This window comes from Raphanus sativus, chromosome 7 (genome assembly GCF_000801105.2).
Source record: "Raphanus sativus cultivar WK10039 chromosome 7, ASM80110v3, whole genome shotgun sequence".
Lineage (NCBI taxonomy): Eukaryota > Viridiplantae > Streptophyta > Magnoliopsida > Brassicales > Brassicaceae > Raphanus > Raphanus sativus.
In genome coordinates this window covers 1922145-1944689 of record NC_079517.1, presented here as the reverse complement: position 1 = coordinate 1944689, position 22545 = coordinate 1922145, and the positions used below count along the sequence as shown (strand labels likewise).

Sequence of the window (22545 nt, the reverse complement as noted above, 5' to 3'; positions counted from 1 at the left end):
ATAATATAAAATAATATATATAATTAGAATTGTTATTTCATATTAGTTCTAATATTTAAATTATATAAAATAAAAATATTAAGACATTATCTCTAAGAAAACAAATTTAATTTCTAATTATATTAAAATATATATTTTCATCATTTTTGTAATCAAAATCGTCTTACATTTTTTTTTATCAAAACTGCAAATTATTTTTACCAAATCCACACTTATTCTACAAAACTGCATGAATCTCATTTGCACCGGGACTTTAGTTCTACATCGATTTAACTATCAAAACGCAAAATCTTTTTCAGACCCTAACTACCACTACAAGAAAACAGCATTTTGGCGAGGAAAGTTAACGAGGAAATATAATCCTCGTAAATGTACGAGGAACTTACGAGGAATTTACAACGAAAGAAATAAACCTCGTTATTTTCTCGTAAACTAACGAAGATAACATTTCGTCGTAAAGCCCACGTAACTTTACGTGGTCTTTACGAGGAAATACATTTTCCTCGTCAAAACCACGTAAAGCTTGCATTATCTTTACGAGGAAAACTGGAAATATAATTTCCTCGTTAAATCAACGTAAATTTACGTCACCTTTACGAGGAAATGATATACGTGAACTTAACGAAGAATTTTAAAGCACGTTTTTTTTTGCTACCTACCTTTTCCTCGCAAATTCATCGCAAAACTTCAACTACCAGATTCGAAAATTTTCTATAAATATGGAAGTTTCAACATCATTTTAAACACACCAACAAAAAAAAAAAGAAAAACGTGAAAGGAAAAAAATGTCAGGCTCTGGGAATGTCTACGAGTTGCGGAGGTGGATGTATATGCATAGAGATGCTAACGGGAGAGTGACGAAAGAATACATTGCGGGACTGGAGACATTTATGCATCAAGCAGATTCCACACCGCTCGCCCTAGAAAGCGGTAAGATGTTCTGTCCATGTCGGAAATGCAACAATTCGAAATTGGCAAATCGTGAAAATGTTTGGAAGCATTTAATAAATAGAGGTTTCACGCCAAATTACTATATCTGGTTTCAACATGGAGAAGGTTATAATAATTATGATCAGAATGAAGCTAGTAGTAGTAATAGCAATTTTCAGGAAGAACCGGTTGCTCTTCATTTGCATAATGAACCTAGTTACCATCAGGAGGAGCAGATGGTAGATTTTGATAGGGTTCATGATATGGTAACTGATGCATTTGTAGCTCATGATGAAGATGAAGAACCTAACATAGATGCAAAAAAGTTTTATGAAATGTTAAATGCGGCGAATCAACCACTTTACAGTGGTTGTAGAGAAGGTCTCTCTAAATTGTCGTTGGCTGCTAGAATGATGAATATTAAAACTGATCACAATCTACCGGAAAGTTGCATGAATGAATGGGCAGACTTGTTCAAAGAGTATTTGCCGGAAGACAATGTGTCTGCTGATTCTTATTATGAGATTCAGAAACTGGTGTATAGTCTTGGGTTGCCTTCGGAGATGATAGATGTTTGCATCGACAACTGCATGATCTACTGGGGAAATGATGAGAAGTTAGAAGAATGTCGATTCTGCAAGAAGCCACGATTCAAGCCGCAAGGACGGGGACGTAATAGGGTACCGTACCAAAGGATGTGGTACCTACCAATTACAGACAGATTGAAAAGATTGTACCAATCAGAGCAGACTGCTGGAAAGATGAGATGGCATGCCGAGCATACTCAGACGGATGGTGAGATGACACATCCATCAGATGCAAGAGCCTGGAAACATTTTAACAAAGTATATCCGGAATTCGCTAGCAATATCCGGAATGTGTATCTCGGATTATGCACAGATGGATTTAGTCCATTCGGAATGTCAGGGAGACAATATTCATTGTGGCCAGTCTTTCTTACGCCATACAACCTGCCACCGGAGATGTGCATGCAACGGGAGTTGCTATTCTTGACCATATTAATACCTGGTCCGAAACATCCTAAAAGGTCGCTGGATGTTTTCCTGCAACCACTGATAAAAGAGTTGAAGGATTTGTGGTCAACAGGGGAGAGGACGTATGACTGCTCAACGAAGACGAATTTCACGATGCGAGCGATGCTTTTGTGGACCATAAGTGACTTTCCTGCCTATGGGATGTTGTCGGGATGGACTACACATGGGAGATTAGCTTGTCCATATTGTAATGGAGCGACAGATGCGTTTCAACTGAAGAATGGGAGGAAGACAAGTTGGTTCGATTGTCATCGTAGATTTCTTCCCATTGGCCATCCGTACCGAAGAAACAAGACATTGTTTAGGCACAAAAGGGTTGTGAGAGACACTCCTCCTCCATATTTAACTGGAGAAGAAACTGAAAAGCAACTCGATTACTATGGAGTTTTGGAAACAGTTCCTCGTGGTGGTAATTGGCATGTTCCCCCTAATATGCCTGATTCTTACGGTGTTCATCACAACTGGCACAAGAAGAGTATATTTTGGGAGTTGCCATATTGGAAGGATCTTCTTCTGCGCCACAACCTCGATGTGATGCATATAGAGAAGAATTTCTTTGAGAACATCATGAATACAATATTGAATGTCCCGGGGAAGACAAAAGACAACATAAAATCAAGGTTAGACTTGCCGGATATTTGCTCAAGAAGCGAGTTACATATAAACAGCAATGGGCAAGTTCCTGTTCCGATATTCAGATTGTCTTCAGAAAAAAAGTCGGTGTTGTTCAACTGGGTAGCATCAGAAGTGAAATTCCCCGATGGGTATGTTTCAAATCTGTCTAGATGCGTTGAAAAGGGTCAAAAGTTCTCTGGGATGAAGAGTCATGACTGTCATGTCTTTATGCAACGACTACTTCCCTTTGCTTTTGCGGAGCTACTTCCTACAAACGTACATGAAGCACTTGCAGGTACTATATTTATTATTGCAGTTATTTTATATATAATGATTTAGTTTGAAATATATATGACTAATATGTGTATAATTGTTTTTGGAATATACAAGGCATTGGAGCATTTTTCAGGGATCTGAGCACCCGCACCCTTAAAGTAGAAGTCGTGGAACAGCTTCAAGAGAACATTCCCATCTTATTGTGCAACTTGGAGAAGATATTTCCTCCTGGGTTTTTTGACGTAATGGAGCATCTAGCTGTCCACCTTCCATATGAGGCATTGCTTCGTGGACCTGTACATTACGGATGGATGTATCAGTATGAGCGAGCCATGAAATATTTGAAGGGAAAAGCAAAGAACCTTGCAAAGGTTGAAGGTTCTATAATTGCTGGAAGTTTGACGGAAGAAACTTCTCACTTCACATCGTACTACTTTGCGTCAAAAGTACGTACTCGGAAAAGAGCTCCAAGGAGATATGATGATGGTGGTGTCGCGCCAACATACGCAGTTGCTGGTGTTCCAGACATCTTTAGCCAGATTGGGCGACTGGGTGGAAAATCAAAGAGGTTTGGTGGTCGAGTGAAGAAGACGCTCATAGTGCACACACCTATATTCTACTTAATTGTGAGGATCCATTGATTCGTTATTTTGAAAGGTAACATAAATGGACACGTATATATAAATTAACACATATATATAATTGCCAAATATTAATTAATATAAAAAGTGATTTTACAGCCTATTTGTTTCACAAGTCGAAGAAACATTCCCTGGTATATCCACAACTGACGTAGACAAAAGGAAAGATCAACACTTTATAAAATGGTTGAAGAGTCAGGTATTAACTCAAACTCTTTATTCATAAATGATTTGTATTTTAACGTTCACTTTGTTTTTGCAGGTTGATTTTGACGACGATGCAGATTATCCTAAGTGGTTACATGAAGTAATTCAATCTCCACATGTAAAGGTCACCACTTCACAGATGTATTTCACACGAGGCTATACTTTTCACACATATGAGTATGGTAGACAGCGGGCAACCAGTAACTATGGAATATGTGTGAAAGGGGAAACCGATTTCTACGGTATCTTGACAGAGATTATCGAAGTGGAATTTCCAGGGATATTGAAGCTGAAATGCGTCCTCTTCAAATGTGAGTGGTTCGACCCCGTCGTCAACAGAGGTGTTCGGTTTAACAAATTCGGTGTAGTTGATGTCAATGGTGGAAGAAGGTACAACAAATTCTTTATTTGGCATACATGAGTAGAATAAGCTTATTTCTATGTTTTCTTTATTTTCAGGTACAAACAAATTCGAGCCTTTCATCTTAGCTTCACAAGCAGATCAAGTTAGCTACCTTCCATACCCTCGGATGAGAGAATCGGGAATAAATTGGTTATCCGTGATCAAAGTTACACCTCGAGGACGAATCATAAGTGGAGAAGAACCACCATTGCAAGAAGAACAGATAAATGAAGTCGAGGAACCTGAACAACAAATTGATGACATTCTTCTCATTGATCCGCATAATCATGAGTATGAAGATCTTACCGACGATGGCACAGATGAAGCTGTTGAAGACGAGTTTAATGAAATGATGATGTTTCTAGTGATGACGAAAATGTATCTGATTGATGTATTTGTGTTTTAATATGATTGATTTTCAGACTTAATGCATGTGATTCGATTATAAAAAAAAATATTGAGTTTGAGGTTTTGATGATAGCTTTTTAATTATTGATGATCATAATCTCAAAAAAATATATTTTTGCAGGTTCGCCAGCGCATGCTTACTGCTCACTACAGGGAGATATTCGGTGAGCCTGGTAGTCAGTTAGACCCGCCAGGTTCTTCTTCAGGTGCCGGCGGTTCAGGTTCTTCAGATCAGGAGTCTGTTCCCGAGACTCAGCATTTCTTCCCTCCGATTCCTCCTCCGATGGCTCAGCCTCAGCCGATGGCTCAGCCGATGGCTCAACCGATGGTTCCTCCGATGGCTCCTCCGGTGCCTCCTCCGATGGCTCCTCCTGAGATCCCCGCCGCTGTTCATCCCGATCTCATGGTGCCACCTACTGTTCCGTTCTCGCAGTACACTGTCGAGGATATTCTTGGTATGCCAGGCAGAGCTGGTTTACCAATCATAGACCCCGACAGACCCGACGGGACTTTATGGTAAGTGTATTTTTTAAATAATTAATTTATTTATAACTTCATTAAATAATTTAAATTTTCATTTTTTTCCAGGTTTGGGGTTGACAATTCCCTTGCGACAGATGTAACCGAGACGATTAAAGGTTACTTCTCCATGGCGCATCCAAACTGGAAATTGACGCCGATCTACATCCGAAAGACGTGGTTCAAGATTTACGCTGTAAGTAATTCTATTAATTAATTTTTTTTTTTATTAACTAATTATTAATTTTTTTTTTATTAACTAATTATTAATTTTTTTTTGCAGCAAAAGTATCATTGGTCCATCGGGGTCAGTGACAGAGTGAGGAAGGCGTTTTACGAAAAGGCGCAAGTTCGCTTGTCGGACACGGTTTGCAACTGGAAGGGTGCCTGGATCGTCAAGGGGTACACCCGTGGCAAACCCGCTGAGCTTACCACGGATGTTTGGGACGGCCTCATCCGTTACTGGAAGGATCCTAACTCCATTAGGATCGCAAACATTTGTGCTGCCGCCCGTAACACGGTAGACGAGCACGGTAACGGCCCGATGCTACACTCTACGGGCCAAAAACCACATGCCGGTGTCCGTTTGAAAATGGTACGTAATTAAATATTTAATTATTATTTTTTAATATAATTAAATATATTTCTAACAATTTTCTTAAATGTTTTTAGGCCAAAGAGTTGGGACGTCTCCCGACTCTTCCGGAACTTTACGAGCGGACCCACAAAAACAAGGCGGGCCAGTTTTTAGATGGCAAGTCCGAGCAAATCTACAACAACGTAATTGCTCGGGTTGAGGAGCGCCAGACTCAGCTGACCCGGCAGTCCGGCGACGGATTACCAGTTACCTTATCCACAACTGAAGTGGATAAGATTTACGAGGAGGTAAATTTTTTAACATTATATCTTTTTAATTATTAATTGATTAAATTTCCCTTTTAAATTTAACTAACAAATATAATTTTTTTGTTTTTAAGGTTGTCCCTAAGAAAAAGGGACGTACGTTGGGGATCGGTTCCGTCAATGATGTCCCGAGAGCGACATCATCTTATGCTCAGAGACAGACCGAAGAAGTCACTCAGTTGCGTTCCGAGCTGGGCGCGACCAAAAGCCGTGTGAGTGGACTCGAAGCCTTCATCGACGTTATAGCGTCCACAAATCCGGAATGGGAAGCTTTGTTGAGGAACATGAAACAACAAAATCCCATTCCAGGCGAGTCATCGGGCACACATAACGAGGAGGATGTTACGAGGAGGAGCGAGGAATTCTACGAGGCGATGAACGAGCCTTAGTTTTTTTTAGTTTTTTTTCGGTTTATGTATTATAAAATCCAAAACTTAATTATATATAAAATATTTTGTTGCTTGTGAATTTTATTTAAAATTTATTTATAAATCCAATATTAAATATTTTTATTTTGTTAAATTAATAATTATTATATTTATCAAATAATATTTTATTAATTCGAAAAATGGAAGTCTACGAGTTATTTACGACGAAAATGTTTCCGAGAAATTTACGAAGAAATAGTTTCGAGGTTTTTACGAGGAAAGTCTTTCGAGGTCTTTACGAGGAAAGGCTTTCGAGGTTTTTACGAGGAAAACCTTTCAACGATTCTACATCGATTTTACGAGGAAATCCTTTCAAGGATATTACATCGAATTTACGAGGATATGATTTCAAGGATCTTACGTGTAAGTAACGACGCGAGGTTCACGTGGTTTGTACGAGGAAATTAGGCGAGTGATTTACGAGGAAATGGGGCGTGGAACTTACGACGAAATATTAACTTCGTCTTTACGAGGAAAGAGAAACCTCGCTATACTACGAGGAAATGGCGACGAATCCTTTTTTACGACGGACGAAAAACGACGAAAGGCTTTTCCTCGTTAATTCCTCGTAAACCTCCTTTTACGAGGAATTAACGAGGAAAATGGCCCTCGTTAATTATTTGTTTTCTTGTAGTGTACTTTTTTGATAAAGTTTTGTTTTCCTTAACTACAACTAGAAAGATATGCATGGATCCAAAGCGGATGGTGATATTATTTTTCTTCTAAACCCGTCATGTACAATTTAGTCAAACAAACAGTTTTTCTACGCCTCAGTCCATTTGTTTTCATCGCATCCATAATTGATACGATCCTAGGAACGCTACTCTAAATATTTAAAGGCTGAAGCAACGAAGAACAGATTTTGTGATGAATGATAGAATGGAGGTTGTGATGGAATGATGAACGGAAGATCTGGAGGCTGGATTGATGGCGAGATTGATGAGTATGAGAACAATGATTTCGACACAACCAAGGGTTGGAAACAATGGTTGCTGTTTTGCAGAGACTCTAGGATGATGAAGATCACGTTAGAGGCTCGGATCCAAGTTTAGAATGAATCAGTTTTGAGAGAACAAGTTTCTGCTGGAAAAGTTTCTTTCACGTTTATTCTCTGATATTCTTAAACACCAAGTCACGTTAACTTAAAAAAACAGAGAGGCACATGAGCCTTAGGGTTTTCGACATACCCTTTTAAAACAAACAGCAAGTAGTTCTAAAAATATAAAAGAAAACAGCATGAAGTCTGAAATTAAAACAACAGAACATGCGATATAAAGAAAGTCTTTATGCGCCAAAATCAAACCAAGTGCTTAGTCAAATAGCTTTATTGAAGAGAAAAAATGCCCTGCCTCGTTAAAACCTTGAGAATGGTAAACCCGGTGTAGGACAAACCCATTCTCTAAGGAAAGAGTACAACTACACATTATCCTCTTTGTGGCTATTCAAATAAGTCACCTGGTCCTTCTTGCGGAATATGGGTGAATATGTTGTAGATAGTAGTGGTTTGATGATCATCCATTTCCGTGCTAATCAAGGCTCGGACTTCCTTAGCTAGCTCCTTAGCTTTTGAACGTGTTACTCTGGCTTCCGAAGCTAACTCCTTGGTCTTAGATCGTGTGATCCTTCCTTCTGGCTCAGGAACATCTTCCTCCGAGCTTGAACCATCCATGATCATATCATCCTCCCCTTCTTGAAAGGGATTTGTCTTCAAATCTGAATCTGCAACATAAGGAAGCAAATCAGAAACGTTGAAAGCACTTGAGGTGTTATACTTACCTTGGAGGTCAAGTCTGTAGGCATTGTTGTTGATCCTTTGAATTACTTCAAAAGGACCATCAACTCTCGGCATTAGTTTAGACTTCCGCTTTTCTGGAAATCGGTCTTTCCGTAGATGAACCCAAACAAGATCTCCCACTTCGAAAATCAGTTCCTTGCGCCCTTTGTTTGCATGTTTAGCGTAAAACTTGGTCTTTTTTTATACGTTTTCTTTGGCTTTAACGTGAAGTCTGCGTACATACTCAGCTTTCTTTTTCCCATCTAAGCTGCTCTGTTCCTTCAAAGGCAAAGAAACCAAATCTAGAGGAGACAAGGGGTTAAATCCATAAACAATTTCAAAGGGAGAAAATAAAGTAGCAGAATGCTTAGCGTGGTTATAGGCAAACTCAACAAAAGGTAGATACTCTTCCCATGTCTTCAGGTTGCCTTTAACCATGGTTCGCAGAAGGATTGATAGCGATCTGTTGACTACTTCCGTTTGACCGTCTGTCTGAGGATGGCACGTGGTAGAGAATGAAAGTTTGGTGCCAAGTTTCGCCCATAGAGTGCGCCAAAAATGAGACAAGAACTTGGTATCACGGTCTGAGACTATCACCCTCGGCATTCCGTGAAGTCTCACTACTTCCTTGAAAAACAAATTGGCAACACTAACTGCATCGTCTGTCTTATGGCTGGCGATGAAATGAGCCATTTTGCTGAACCTGTCAACAACCACAAAAATAGAATCTCGACCAATTCTGGTACGAGGTAAGCCAATGACAAAATCCATGGAGATGTCGGTCCAAGGGTGAGAAGGAATAGGTAAAGGGGTATATAACCCGTGTGGTTGAACTTTGCTTTTAGCTAACTTGCACACGGCACACCTAGAGCACACTTTCTCCACGTCCTTCTTCATATGGGGCCAGTAGAACTGATCCTGAAGACTAAGTAAAGTTTTCGCCACACCAAAGTGACCAGCAAGTCCTCCAGCATGAGCTTCCCTCACTAACAGTTCTCGGATTGTTCCCGTAGGAATGCATAGTCGGTTCTGGTAGAACAGATATCCATCTTTCCTGAAATAACTCTCAAAAGCAAATTTAGAGCATTTGGAATAGTATTCTTTAAAGTCTAGATCAGATTCATAGAGTTCTTTCACAAGATCAAAACCAATTAATTTTGCACTTAAGGTAGAGATAAGAGAATACCTCCTGGACAATGCATCAGCAACTACATTGTCCTTACCTTTTTTATACTGAATCACGTATGGGAAGGTTTCTATGAATTCCATCCATCTTCCATGCCTTTTGTTGAGCTTTTGTTGTCTCTTGAGGTGCTTAAGGGACTCGTGGTCTGTGTGTATGACGAACTCTTTAGGCCACAAATAGTGCTGCCAGGTCTGCAGAGCTCGTACCAAGGCATATAGTTCCTTGTCATGTGTAGGATAGTTGAGAGTAGCTCCTCCCAACTTCTCACTGAAAAACGCCACTGGTTTCTTTTCCTGTGTAAGCACTGCACCAATACCAACACCAGACGCATCACATTCAATTTCAAAAGTCTTTGTAAAATCAGGTAAGACTAATAAAGGAGCGTTGATAAGCTTCTCTTTTAAGGCTGCAAAAGCCTTTTCTTGGGCGGGTTCCCATCTGTAACCAACGTCTTTCTTGATCACTTCAGTAAGTGGAGCAGCAATGGTGCTGAAGTCTCTCACAAATCGCCTATAGAAACCTGCCAAACCGTGAAAACTCCTAACTTCTCCCACGGTTTTGGGTGTAGGCCAGTCACGGATCACTTTGATCTTCTCCTCGTCAACCTTAACTCCTCCTGCACTCACAACAAATCCTAAAAAAACTATTTCATTAGTACAGAAAGAACATTTAGAGAGGTTAGCATATAACTTTTCAGATCGAAGAACATTTAAAACGGAACGAATATGTGAGAGGTGTTCTTGCAAACCGTTGCTATAAATGAGGATGTCATCGAAGTATACTACCACGAATACTCCGATGAATTCCCTGAGAACATGGTTCATGAGTCTCATGAAGGTGCTGGGAGCGTTGGTGAGTCCGAAAGGCATGACCAGCCACTCATAAAGACCAAGCTTGGTCTTAAAAGCTGTCTTCCATTCATCTCCTTCCTTCATGCGAATCTGATGGTAACCACTCCTTAGATCTATTTTCGTGAAGATAGTAGATCCACAAAGCTCATCTAGCATATCTTCGAGGCGTGGGATGGGATGTCTGTATTTGACGGTAATGTTGTTGATGGCACGGCAGTCAACACACATCCTCCAGGAGCCATCTTTCTTGGGTACCAATAGAACATGAACTGCACATAGGCTAAGGCTCTGGCGTACGTATCCTTTGTTCATGTATTCAGTGACTTGTTTTTCCAGCTCCTTAGTCTCTTCCGGGTTTGTTCGGTACGCAGGCCTGTTGGGTAGAGGAGCACCTGGTACTAGATCGATTTGATGCTCTATACCTCGGATCGGTGGGAGTCCAGCTGGTATGTCTTCGGGAAAAACATCACTAAATTCCTGTAAAAGATCAGACATTCCTACAGGCAGCTCAAGACGATCATTAGCACTGACTAGGGATTCCTTATACATAACCATAAAAACAGGTAATTCTGAATCAATACAATCAGAAACTTCCCTAGCATTAAGGTATAGAACTGGACCGTTAGAAGGTTTCTCTTCTGCCGTGGGTTTGGACTTGGCTTTGAGCTGATCCTGGTAAATTTCGTGAGGTGTCATGGGCAGCAAGGTCACTTTTATGCCTTTGTGGTTGAATGTCTGCTTGTTGGTGAAGCCATCATGTGAAACTTTACGATCTGATTGCCATGGTCTTCCCAACAATATATGACTAGCCGTCATTGGTATAACGTCACATAAGATCTCGTCTTCGTACCTGCCAATGGTTAGTATAACCTTAACTTGTTTATTGACGTTAATACCTTTGCCATTATCAAGCCAATGGAGGTTGTAGGGCCGTGGGTGTGGTTGCGTTTCTAGCCCAAGCTTCTGAACCATCACCTCACTAGCTGCATTGGTACAGCTCCCGCCATCTACAATCAAACTACATACCTTACCTTTGACAAGGCAACGAGTATGAAACAGATTTTCTCGTTGGCATGATTCCTCGGATTGAGGCTGAACTGTAAGGGTTCTCCGAGTTACCAAGAGCTCTCCCATGACAGGAGGTAGCTCTTCTTCTTCCTCATAGGTTGATTCTCTTTCGGACTCGGATTGAGGTATGATTTCTCCATCGTCTCGTAACATAAACACCTTCTTGTTAGGACAATCACGACTGTAATGCCCCATTCCTTGACACCTGAAACATCGTACACCAGTTAGAGACGTAGTAGACTTGGGTTTAATGTCAGATTTTACTCCCTCTTTTGTCACAGATTGCGACGGCTTAGTGTCCTTGGAGGAGACAGGTTTAGACATGGTGTTGTTGTCTCTCGGCGAGAAGGATGATCTGTTAGTACGCCTTTTGTTTTGAGCTTCAATGAGTTCTGCCTTGTGAATCATCTCATCAATGTCTACGTAAGTCTGAAGCTCCAATTTGTCTTGTATGTCGCGGTTAAGCCCTCCCAAGAACCTAGACATGACCATATCTTTGCCTTCTTGGAGACCTGCACGAATCAAAAGAGTTTCCAATTCCTGGTAATATTCCCGGACAGACTTAGAACCTTGAATTAGGCGCCTAAGCTTGTTGAGAATCTCCCTATGGTAGTGAGCCGGAATGAACTTTTTGCGCATTTGAATGAGTAACTGCGCCCAAGTGGTAATAGGGTTTTCATTGGCCCGAGCACGCGTAAGACAAAGCTTCTCCCACCAAAGTAAGGCATAGTCGCTGAATTCAGATATGGCTATCTTCACCTTGTTGGCTGGATAAGTACCTGCGATCAAAAAATTGGATTCCATCTTACGCTCCCAATCAAGGTATAACTCAGGATCATTTGAACCAATAAAGGAGGGAAAACGAATTTTGAGGTGTTTGATCTGTTGTCGAACAGGATCAACGTCTCTACGAGGTTCCCGGTCTCTAGCACGGATGGTGCTGCCATGAGATCGATCCGTAAGGTCTTGATCATCGTAATAGGCATCTTCGTCTTCATAGAATACACGTTGTCCTCCTATGGTGGTGCTGGGTCTATGATAGCGTGGAGGTAGAGCAGCAGCTCCTGATCCTCTCGCACCTGCATTATCAAAAGGAAGAGGTTTAGTGTTGTTCCGAACATCTTGAGATGGCTTAGGTCTAGTAGATGTATGTCCGGTTCGTTTGGCTGAGCTGCCGATGTGGCCTTTGCCCTTGTGCAAACGCAGAGCTTCCGAAGGGGTAGGAGTAGCTTATGTTTCTTCTCCAGTGGATGCTCCTGCGTGGATCATCTCCTTAATAGTGGTATCAACTCTTGTGTTGAGTTGATCCATCTGTTGAGCTAATTGTTCATTGAGCTGAGCAGTGATCTGAGTGGAAAGAGCTTTAGAGGACTCTTTGATCTGCTGAGCCATCATCTTGTTAAGGTTCTCCATGGCTTCAGGTGAAAGCTCCATGGTACCTGATACAAAGATCAACTAACTCACAGTAAGAAGTCCCTTTAAAAAAATTTCAAAACTTTTAACGTGAAATATTTTTTTTTTTTTTATGAAACTAAAAGAAATTAAACTAGAAGAAGGATTAGGAATTGTTTTTCTTAGCCTTTAGGGTTCAGAGTGGCTCTGATACCACATGATACGATCCTAGGAGCGCTACTCTAAATATTTAAAGGCTAAAGCAACGAAGAACAGATTTTGTGATGAATGATAGAATGGAGGTTGTGATGGAATGATGAACGGAAGATCTGGAGGCTGGATTGATGGCGAGATTGATGAGTATGAGAACAATGATTTCGACACAACCAAGGGTTGGAAACAATGGTTGCTGTTTTGCAGAGACTCTAGGATGATGAAGATCACGTTAGAGGCTCGGATCCAAGTTTAGAATGAATCGGTTTTGAGAGAACAAGTTTCTGCTGGAAAAGTTTCTTTCACGTTTATTCTCTGATATTCTTAAACACCAAGTCACGTTAACTTAAAGAAACAGAGAGGCACATGAGCCTTAGGGTTTTCGACATACCCTTTTAAAACAAACAGCAAGTAGTTCTAAAAATATAAAAGAAAACAGCATGAAGTCTTAAATTAAAACAACAGAACATGCGACATAAAGAAAGCCTTTATGCGCCAAAATCAAACCAAGTGCTTAGTCAAATAGCTTTATTGAAGAGAAAAAATGCCCTGCCTCGTTAAAACCTTGAGAATGGTAAACCCGGTGTAGGACAAACCCATTCTCTAAGGAAAGAGTACAGCTACACATTATCCTCTTTGTGGCTATTCAAATAAGTCACCTGGTCCTTCTTGCGGAATATGGGTGAATATGTTGTAGATAGTAGTGGTTTGATGATCATCCATTTCCGTGCTAATCAAGGCTCGGACTTCCTTAGCTAGCTCCTTAGCTTTTGAACGTGTTACTCTGGCTTCCGAAGCTAACTCCTTGGTCTTAGATCGTGTGATCCTTCCTTCTGGCTCAGGAACATCTTCCTCCGAGCTTGAACCATCCATGATCATATCAATAATCCATTTTATTAGTACGAACGATTTGGAGTGAGATGTGTATGAACGAATACTACGCTCTTTATTCATCGAAAGCTGTTTCCTAGATTTTTTTTTACTTTGTTTATATATAGTGTTCACTTGAATTATTGAACTTCAAGTTAGGTATATGAGATAATAGTTCCTATGTAATATTACAGGTTTCAGGTATCTGCACCAAAATGAAGACTGATTATTCTACTACTATACCAACGACCAAATGTTATTTCAGCGTTAAATGTTTCAAATCCGAATGTTATCTTTGCATATCATATATAGTTCAGAAAACGTCAACAGACTTTTTCCTTAACAATAGATTAAAACTCTTCCTTTGGTCCAAAACATACCAAACAAACGGCGCAAGTGTATTTTTCGATTACTTTTTAAACTGGTGTAAGTGCATCTGATGTGTAGCGCACTTGAATGATTAGCAATCACAAGAAGTGCCAAAAGGGATACAATCTTGTGAATTTTTTCATTTATTTGTATTATAAAAATAAAACCTATAGTCCAAACGATCAATTGATAGACAGATTCATGCATTTACATATATAGTATTTTTATAAAAATGTACTAAAATATAATATATCATTAGACTCATTTGAAATTTCTTATAAGCTTGCTGACTGTAACTAATTCATCTCGTATTCGACGAAAAAGGTATGAGAATATATTCATCTAAAAGGTGTTCACAGAAAAGAGGCCCATTAAAAGCTTTGCTACTTTACTTAGTTGAATCACGTTAGCCCATTTTGAAAGCCATATTTTACTATACCAACCGAAAATGCATTAACACTGATATCCTTTGATTGCATTTGAAAACATTTTCTAAAAGCCAGAAGCTTGACCCAGGCCTTACGGCCCGACGAAACCCGTCTAATGCCGAAGACCAAAGCCGGTTGCTTAATCCTTTTTTCATGTATTCGAACTGACCCAAATACATCAAATCCTATCCGTCTGGGACAACTCGTTTTGGCTAATATGAACTCATTTTTATGAAGTAATCGTATGAGACTGAAAGCCATTAGTCAAAAAAAAAAAATCGTATGAGACGGGCTTATTTACTCTTCTATAAAGTGAACCTCTCAAACTTTATGAAGTAATCTCTAAAGTTTGAGAGATTCACTTTATAAAAGAGTAAATAAACATGTCAGCCTTGGTCCCCAATGTAACGGGAGTTTAAAGCATCGTTATGGCTGGTTTCTTTCAGAGTTAAACATGAAAAATCCTTGACAAAAGAAACATGAAAAATATCTCTTTGAGTCCCATGCTATTGGCTATAGAGTTCTGTAATTCAAGAGAATGTTAGTTACATGCTAGTGCTATATGCGGTTTTTTTTAAAGAATTTTTTTTTTCTTAATTCGGATGAGAATTTTTTTTTTAAAGAATTTTTTTTTCTTAATTCGGATGAGAATTTCCTATTTCAAGAAGTATAGAAACACTTTTTTTAATCTGATAGAAATCATGATTAAACTGGGGTTAAATCTACTTTTAATTTATGTTAATTTATTATTAATACTTTCACCTAGAATGTAAAAAAAATGAAGCTCTCTTAGTCAACTAAACTCAAAAGCGTAAAAATTAGTCAACTAATATAAAAAGAAACATGTTTGACTTCGTATTCATCACAACTACACAAGTTATAAAAGTGAAGTGGGCTATGAAACTTGCTTTCTAAGGAAGATAATACGACCAAAACACTCAAAAAAGAAATAAAGCTTGAGAGAGACAGAGAGAGTTAAGAGCATCATTATTGGTTTTGAGTCCTTAGCATTTTTTAATATTATTTTTGGTTTAAGGAACAAAATGAAGGACTTTTCATAATTTGTTGATTATTGGTAGGACTTACCTTGTATCTTAGCAAAGAAAGATAATTCTCTAGGTTACCACGAGGCATGAATTCGTAAACAAGAAGACAGTGCTCATCCTCTAGGACCTATCAGCTTCACAAGGTGTCCATGAGAAAAATGGCCTAGGCAATTCACTTCAGCCTGCAAAATCATATAACGATCATCAACAACATACAAGAAACCAAAAAGTTACTTTACTTATTATTTTAGGATTTTAATTTATACCAGCCACTCCTGGTGACCTTACCAACCATCTTGGTTAAGTTTTTTAACAGCAATAACCAAACCAGTGCCTGGTTTTGTGGCGGTGAGAGACTTCTCATCAATACATCCTTTGATCACGAACAGAATGGGAGAAGACAATAATATCGATCACGAACAGAGAATGGGAAACGAAATCGACAAAACACTCACAAAAATGGGAAATCGAAAGGATGATTTTGCATAAACGAGAAGGAGATTGATATGAGATTCAAGAGAGAAGGCGGAGTGATCGAGAGTGAAAGAGGAACAGAATTGATTTCGCAGCGACGAGGGAGAGAGAGAGACATTAATGGGGGTCCAATAACAATGTGCCACGTTGCTTTAGGGACAAACCAAAACATCCCTTAATTAAGGTCCATTTGCAACGTTCTTTAGCCTTTTTCATTTATTTTCGATCCAAAAAATCTAAGGACCAGGCCTTAGATACGCCAATAATGATGGTCTAAGAGAGATGTTGAATAACTTCTCTCATAACAACAAACAACTGCCTTGCGAGTCACGTGAAGGCTTCAAGAACAAAGATCAAATCTCACTCTCTCTATATAAATCTTCGCTTCTCTCTCTCTCACTTGGTCTTCTTCTCCTTCACCTCTCTCGTCTCTTTGACCCCTTCTTCACAGTTTCCGCCGCAAGAAAACCGTGACACACACCGCCGTATATTTCTCAATGGTGTTTTTACTTTCTTCACATTCTTTTACCACAATTCACCTCTCTCTCTCTCTCTCTCTCTCTCTCTCTCTCTCTCTCTCTCTCTCTCTCTCTCTCTCTCTCGAGGACTACTGATTCTTCTTCTCCCTCTTTATCTTTTTGCAGGAAATCGAACAAACCGTAGCACCTCCCGCCGCCGCCGCACAACAACCGCAACCACAAACCCTAACCGGAAGGTTCTTCAGATGCATCTTCACGGCTATCTTCTACTTTCAGCTGATCCTAATCTCAGCCCTAGTAATCTTTCTCACCCTTAGAGGTCTAGTCTTCACCAAATCACCAAACTTCCACCCCAAGAAATGGTACACCCCTCTCCTATCCTCTGCCGCTCTCTCCGGACTCCTCTCTCTCGCCTGGCAATGCTTCTTCCTCTTCAACATATCAGCAACATCCAAAGCCACCATCATTCTCACACCGCTCCTCACATTCTCCGTCGGGATCTTCCTTGTAACCTACGGCAAAACGTTTGTCCCAGGGGTCGGCGGCGCTCTCGTGCTCTTTAGCTTTGCTCAGGCACTCCACAGCTGGCTTTTCGTTACTCGTAGGAGGCGTGAGTTCACCTTCAAGATGATGGCTCTCTCCACAGAAGCACTACCCGCAAGAACCAGAGCGATAGCTGTCCTATCATCGATCTTAAGCGTCTTGTACTCTGCTTTCTTGGTGGCGGGAATCGGTGGAGCTACCGCCACGAGAACAGGTCTAGTAGACGTTCTTTTCATCTCCTTGATCGTGTTAAGCCTTGCCTGGACAATGCAAGTTCTCAAGAACGTGCAAGTAGTCGCCGTTTCGAAAGCCGCGTACGCACACTTCGCTCGTCATGAGGTCATAAGCGCATGTGATGCGGTTTGTGCTGCTCTGAGAAGCCATCTCGGGAGCGTTTGTATCGGTTCAACGCTCGTTCCAGTTTTAGTAGTCATCAGGGGAATGATCCGAACTTTGAATAGGATGGGGCTCGGTAGCGACCGGACCATGTATGCAGGTGATGGAGAGTGCGCTTGGGTTGCTAACCATATGATCTTAGTCGGAAACAGATACGGGTTTGTTCATGTGGGAGTTCACAACAAAGGCTTCGTGCAAGCGTGTAGAGATACTTGGGAAGAGTTCAGAAGAAGGGATGGCTTGGAGGAGCTCGTAGATGCTGACCTCACTAGCTCCATCTGCTTCCTAAGCGCCTTTGGCATTGGTGCAGTATCTGCGTTAACTGCGGGTATATGGGAGTTTAATATCCATAAGGACTACTTCTTCCAGCTGACTCTCTATGCCTTCATCATCGGATACTTTGTGGTAAGCTTTCATTAATCCAAACAAAAGGAATTTGAAACGGCTCTTAGCTCTATGTAACTTTGTGTTATGGTGTGTGTGTGTTTCAGGGGAGAGTTTCATCTGCATGGATGCAAGCATGTGTTATGGCTTACTTTGTAGCTTATGCAGCCAATCCAGAAGGAGCTAACTTTGACAACACGATTTCAGAACGTATTGCGCGGCAAGATGTAGAAGAGAATAAAAGATTAGCTGAAAATGAAGTGAGACAGCCGGAGGAGGAACAGGACGTAACATACATGTAGAGATAACATGCGGAAGAACATATCCACTTAGTATATAGAAACTTACTTTGTTTTTTTTGTTTTTTCCTTTCGGTTTCACTGAAGCTCTTTCAACCTTATAGACTATTATTGTAGTTTGGATATTGTTTAGCCTCACATGCAAAAATGCAGCTAGAGAAAGAATGTACATATAAAATGTAAGACAAAAAATTGATTCAGCTCTCTATCATTTCTCTGCTTTCACTTTCTTTCCTTCGGTTTTCACCGTCTCTATGTCTCTGTCTGTCGTCTAAAAGTTGCCTGAAAAATCACACGCTGATACATAGTAAGTCATAGACTCATAGCATAACATATATCTGTCAATAATTCACTAGTTACTAATGCCAATAAAGCAGTCATCATCATCATCACGACAAAAAAAAAACTATGAACAACTACATTTCCCATTTCAAAAACGTTTACATTCTGACATGCAGTTCCATGATATTGGAGTTGTGAAACTCAATCATATAAATGCTAATACTCATACTTTACTAATGCTACCACTCGAAATCATCATCAAAAAATGTCCTGAGATTTCAAAGTGCTTGGCCCGCTTCCTTTCAAGGCCAGTTATATCTCAACTTCTCTTCCTTTTGTAATCTCTTCTTTTATTCAGTAACTAATAAGCCCAACATCTTTTCGCTTCTGGCCCATAGCTTGTGAGGTCCGGCTCTGCATACAAAGTTGATCTTCTCTCCGTGTAAGATTTCATTATCTCCAAATCTAACTTTATTTATAAAAGTTAAGAAAATAGTATATGGATCTTTCCATCGAAGGGGACGTACGTGTTGGTTCTTGTGTTAATGGCTTCGCATTTACTCACTTAGACAACTTAGCTCTCAAGCAATGAATAGAATCACAAAATTATAACAAAAAAATGGAAAATAAAGTAAGGAAACGCGTTTGAAGAGACCGCGTAGCTCTCTCAAGACTTGGGTACTTTTACTGGACACGATTCACACTGACAAGTCCCATTCACTTGCTAGCTGATATATATTTATCTTCGCTTTTATTAGGAAATAAACATTATCACAATCTTTTTAAGCAAATAAAAAAAGTCGACTTCAAGAGAAGAGACAATTATCTTTAGTAACTTTATTATCTTTATCTGAGTATTATATTTCTCACCTTTTCTTTTGTTTATGATTATTGTCAATTTTCACCCTGTTTGTAAAGATCTGTACACAACAATTTTCATATTGAATGTTTTTTTTTTTTTTTGGTAAAATTTGGTGCATATATCGAATGTTTAAAATGTTAAAAGAAGTTATCTGTTTCCCAAAAGACGAGAACGCAATTAGACTATTAGTTTCTTGTTAATACCTTTACAAGTTATCCTAACTTACGTCACTGGAAGAAACAGACTAGAGGCCGTGATCTAAGCTCTGTTACCAATATTCACTGAGAAAAAAGACTATTTATAAAGAGTTCACACACAGTCAATGAAACTCCACCAAACAAGCAAAACGAAATACTATAACAAAAATATTTAAAATAATGTTTATATTTTTTCTCCCGTAATCTAGTTCTAAATAAAAATTCAAAACCAAACTATATACGGTTTAAATTCAAACATACCGTTTTCCATTTTATAATTCCGGTATATGCAACGAGCAATTCATGTATTAATCTCAAAACCGGTTCGATTGAGATCGGTTATTAATAACAGACAAAACCAGAATGTCTTCTTCATCTTCACGGTCAAAAAGCACAAAAAGATATGCTGGGTCGGCTTCTTAAAATAATAGTTTAACTGCGGAAAAGCCTCTTCCTATCCCTTTCCTTTAAAACGTAATGGAATTGGACAATGACGCATGGTTGATCGTGAAGGCGACACATATGCTCATTTCCATATACACACCGATGCCCCCAAAACGGCAATGACAAAATGTTAAAAAAACTTTTTATATACAAAAACTAAAATACAATTCCTACTCTCTTTTTCTGACATTTGTATTCAACAGGTCCTCTTCAAGTGTCTGTGTGTTTGGGGACATCACCTCCAATGCCTAATCTCCTCCTCAATCAATCTCCTATGCACCATAAAATATCCTATACCCATCAACCATTAATGAATATGCGAAAAGACCAAAAGGACATCCCATATTTTAATTGGAACCAAAAATTTGATCCCATTTCCCAAACCAAAATCGGCATCCAATATAACTCGGGTTTGGTCGGATCTGAATTGGATTGGTCTGTAAAAAAAATGGGTTGAGAAATTAAAAGTGGTTCTTATGTTTGTTGGTTTGGTCTAAAAAAAAGAAAAAAAGTGATTCCCTCCCCCCGTAGCAGCTCCCTAGCAGCTCCTCTTGCAGCTCCTCCTCCACTCCTCTCTCTCAGCTTCTCGAACGCTGCCGTCTGTTGCCGTCGGGGCGGATAAAGTTGCAGCCGGTAAGTTATGCTCTGTCCTAGCATTATTTCGGAAGTAGGTTTTGGGGGTTTTAATAGATTTGTAATTGTGACAAGTTTTGTTTAATTTCGGGGTAAATTGGTATATAATGAATTTCGGTAGGTGAATTGGAGTTGAGGGATAGGGATAAACCCTAGATTATTCAATTGTTCTTGATAAATTGTAGTAAAACTGAATAACTGGGTACAACTGGTAGAATTAGGAAAACAGGGAAAATTCGAATAACTGGTAAAACTGTAGCAGGATAATAGTAGGGGAAATTGTAGTGAGTTTCTTTTGTTTGTTCCTTTTGGCAGGACACAATGAGCAATCACGTCAGAGATATACCTGGTAGTCCGAAAGAGAGCTACAAGATGTTGTATAGTTATTTGTACATGTTAGAGCAAGTGAATCCGGGGACAAAAACCTGTTTGAAATTGGATGATATAAGTAAATTTGAGTACCTTTTCATAGCTTTGGGAGCTTGCATTGAAGGGTTTGCAGTTATGAGGAAGGTGATAGCTGTGGAGGGGATACGTCTGAAGAACGGTGGTGTTTTAGTTTTCGCGAAAGCTCAGGATCCTGATGGTCAGAGGTATCCACTTGCGTTTGCAGTAGTAGATGGTGAGAATCTTGCTAGTTGGACTTGGTTTTTCGAGATGCTTAAAAGTGTTATACCAGACTCTTCTGAACTGGTTTTCATTAGTACAAGAAATCAGAGCTTGATCTTCGCCATAGGAAACGTGTTTCCACAGGCTCACCATGGTCATTGTTTATGGCATTTGAAGGAAAAGGTGAAATTGCATGCTTGTAACGTCAACAAGAATATAGTCGGGCAAAAACTTATGGAGTTGGGCAGATATTACACGGTTGATGACTTCAATTCTGCTTACGACTCATTTAAGATAAGATGTCCTGCTGCGTACAAGTATGTGGAGGAATGTGGTATTGAAAAGGACAAATGGGCAAGGGTTTTTTTCCCACGTGATAGGTACAACTTGGATACAAGCAACACTCTGGGATCAATGAAGAACGTGTTTAAAGAGGCAACGAGGTGGGCCTTAATACCAATGCTGGATTGTATCATTAGGAAATTCTCTGATTGGTTCACTCAACGGAAGGATGTTGTTTCTAGATCAATGAATACAAGACTGGTGCCTCGGGTTGAGAACTACTTGCACGATCTATGGGCTGTTGCACATAAGCTACCTGTGCGGGAACTTGATAGTTACGAGCTTAAGTACGAGATCACTGACGCTGCAGGAAAGGTGTTTTGGGCGACCTTGGTTGGAAAAACTTGTACTTGCAAGGTGTGGGACTATGAAAAGTTCCCTTGTCTGCATGGACTGGCAGCTTATATCTATTTCGCTAGGAATGTTGATGGCAGGCGCCTTGATATCCATGAGTTGTGCTCAAAATACTACTGGACGGAAATGTGGCATTTGGCGTATTCCAGAACACTTAATGTTGTGCCCGACATGGCTTCTTGGAATGTACCAGATCAGATCAAGGAGGTGAAGATCATACCTCCAGATCGCATCAAGCGGCAAGGAAGGAAAAGAGTTTAAATTTGGATGAATTTGGAGTAATGCATATTTCGAGTAATGCATTTGGGTACTTGATTTTATGTTGTAATCTCTGGAACTTTGTTTCATTTCGTGTTGTGTCGTGTTGTATGACTTGGAAAACTGCGTAAAACTTGAGTATAGTCAATTTATAACAAAACTCGGTTATCAATTTCAGAACGTTTATTTTTTTTTGTCAAACAAATTAAATGTTTCTTTTATAAATGAATAATATATTTTTAATGAATTTTAATGTAATTTCTGAATTTTAGAATAAAATTAACAGATTATATAATGAATAATTACTAAGTAAGCAGAAAATATATTTTTAATGTAATTTAGGAAAAAAATCTTTGTTGGATTCCTTGTCTATTTATAACAAAACTCGGTTATCAATTTCTGAAATT

General features: G+C 39.5%; 3 protein-coding genes across 3 annotated transcripts; all 3 read left to right on the top strand.

Moving 5' to 3' along the window:
- Positions 1-316: 316 nt before the first annotated feature.
- Positions 317-3656, top strand: LOC130498137 (uncharacterized). The gene is made up of 3 exons (XM_056991506.1): positions 317-2895; positions 2991-3533; positions 3617-3656. Exons 1-2 carry the CDS (start codon positions 786-788, stop codon positions 3515-3517), a joined length of 2637 nt encoding a protein of 878 aa, XP_056847486.1. The 5' UTR covers positions 317-785; the 3' UTR covers positions 3518-3533; positions 3617-3656.
- Positions 3657-16423: 12767 nt separating this feature from the next.
- LOC108836946 (protein PNS1) lies at positions 16424-18348 on the top strand. The gene is made up of 3 exons (XM_056991262.1): positions 16424-16556; positions 16701-17879; positions 17966-18348. The coding sequence occupies exons 1-3, from the start codon at positions 16554-16556 to the stop codon at positions 18158-18160; spliced, it is 1377 nt and encodes a 458-aa protein (XP_056847242.1). The 5' UTR covers positions 16424-16553; the 3' UTR covers positions 18161-18348.
- A 2002-nt stretch (positions 18349-20350) lies between these two features.
- LOC108815505 (uncharacterized) lies at positions 20351-22324 on the top strand. The gene is made up of 2 exons (XM_056990900.1): positions 20351-20575; positions 20891-22324. The coding sequence occupies exon 2, from the start codon at positions 20897-20899 to the stop codon at positions 22139-22141; it is 1245 nt and encodes a 414-aa protein (XP_056846880.1). The 5' UTR covers positions 20351-20575; positions 20891-20896; the 3' UTR covers positions 22142-22324.
- The last annotated feature ends 221 nt before the right edge of the window (positions 22325-22545 follow it).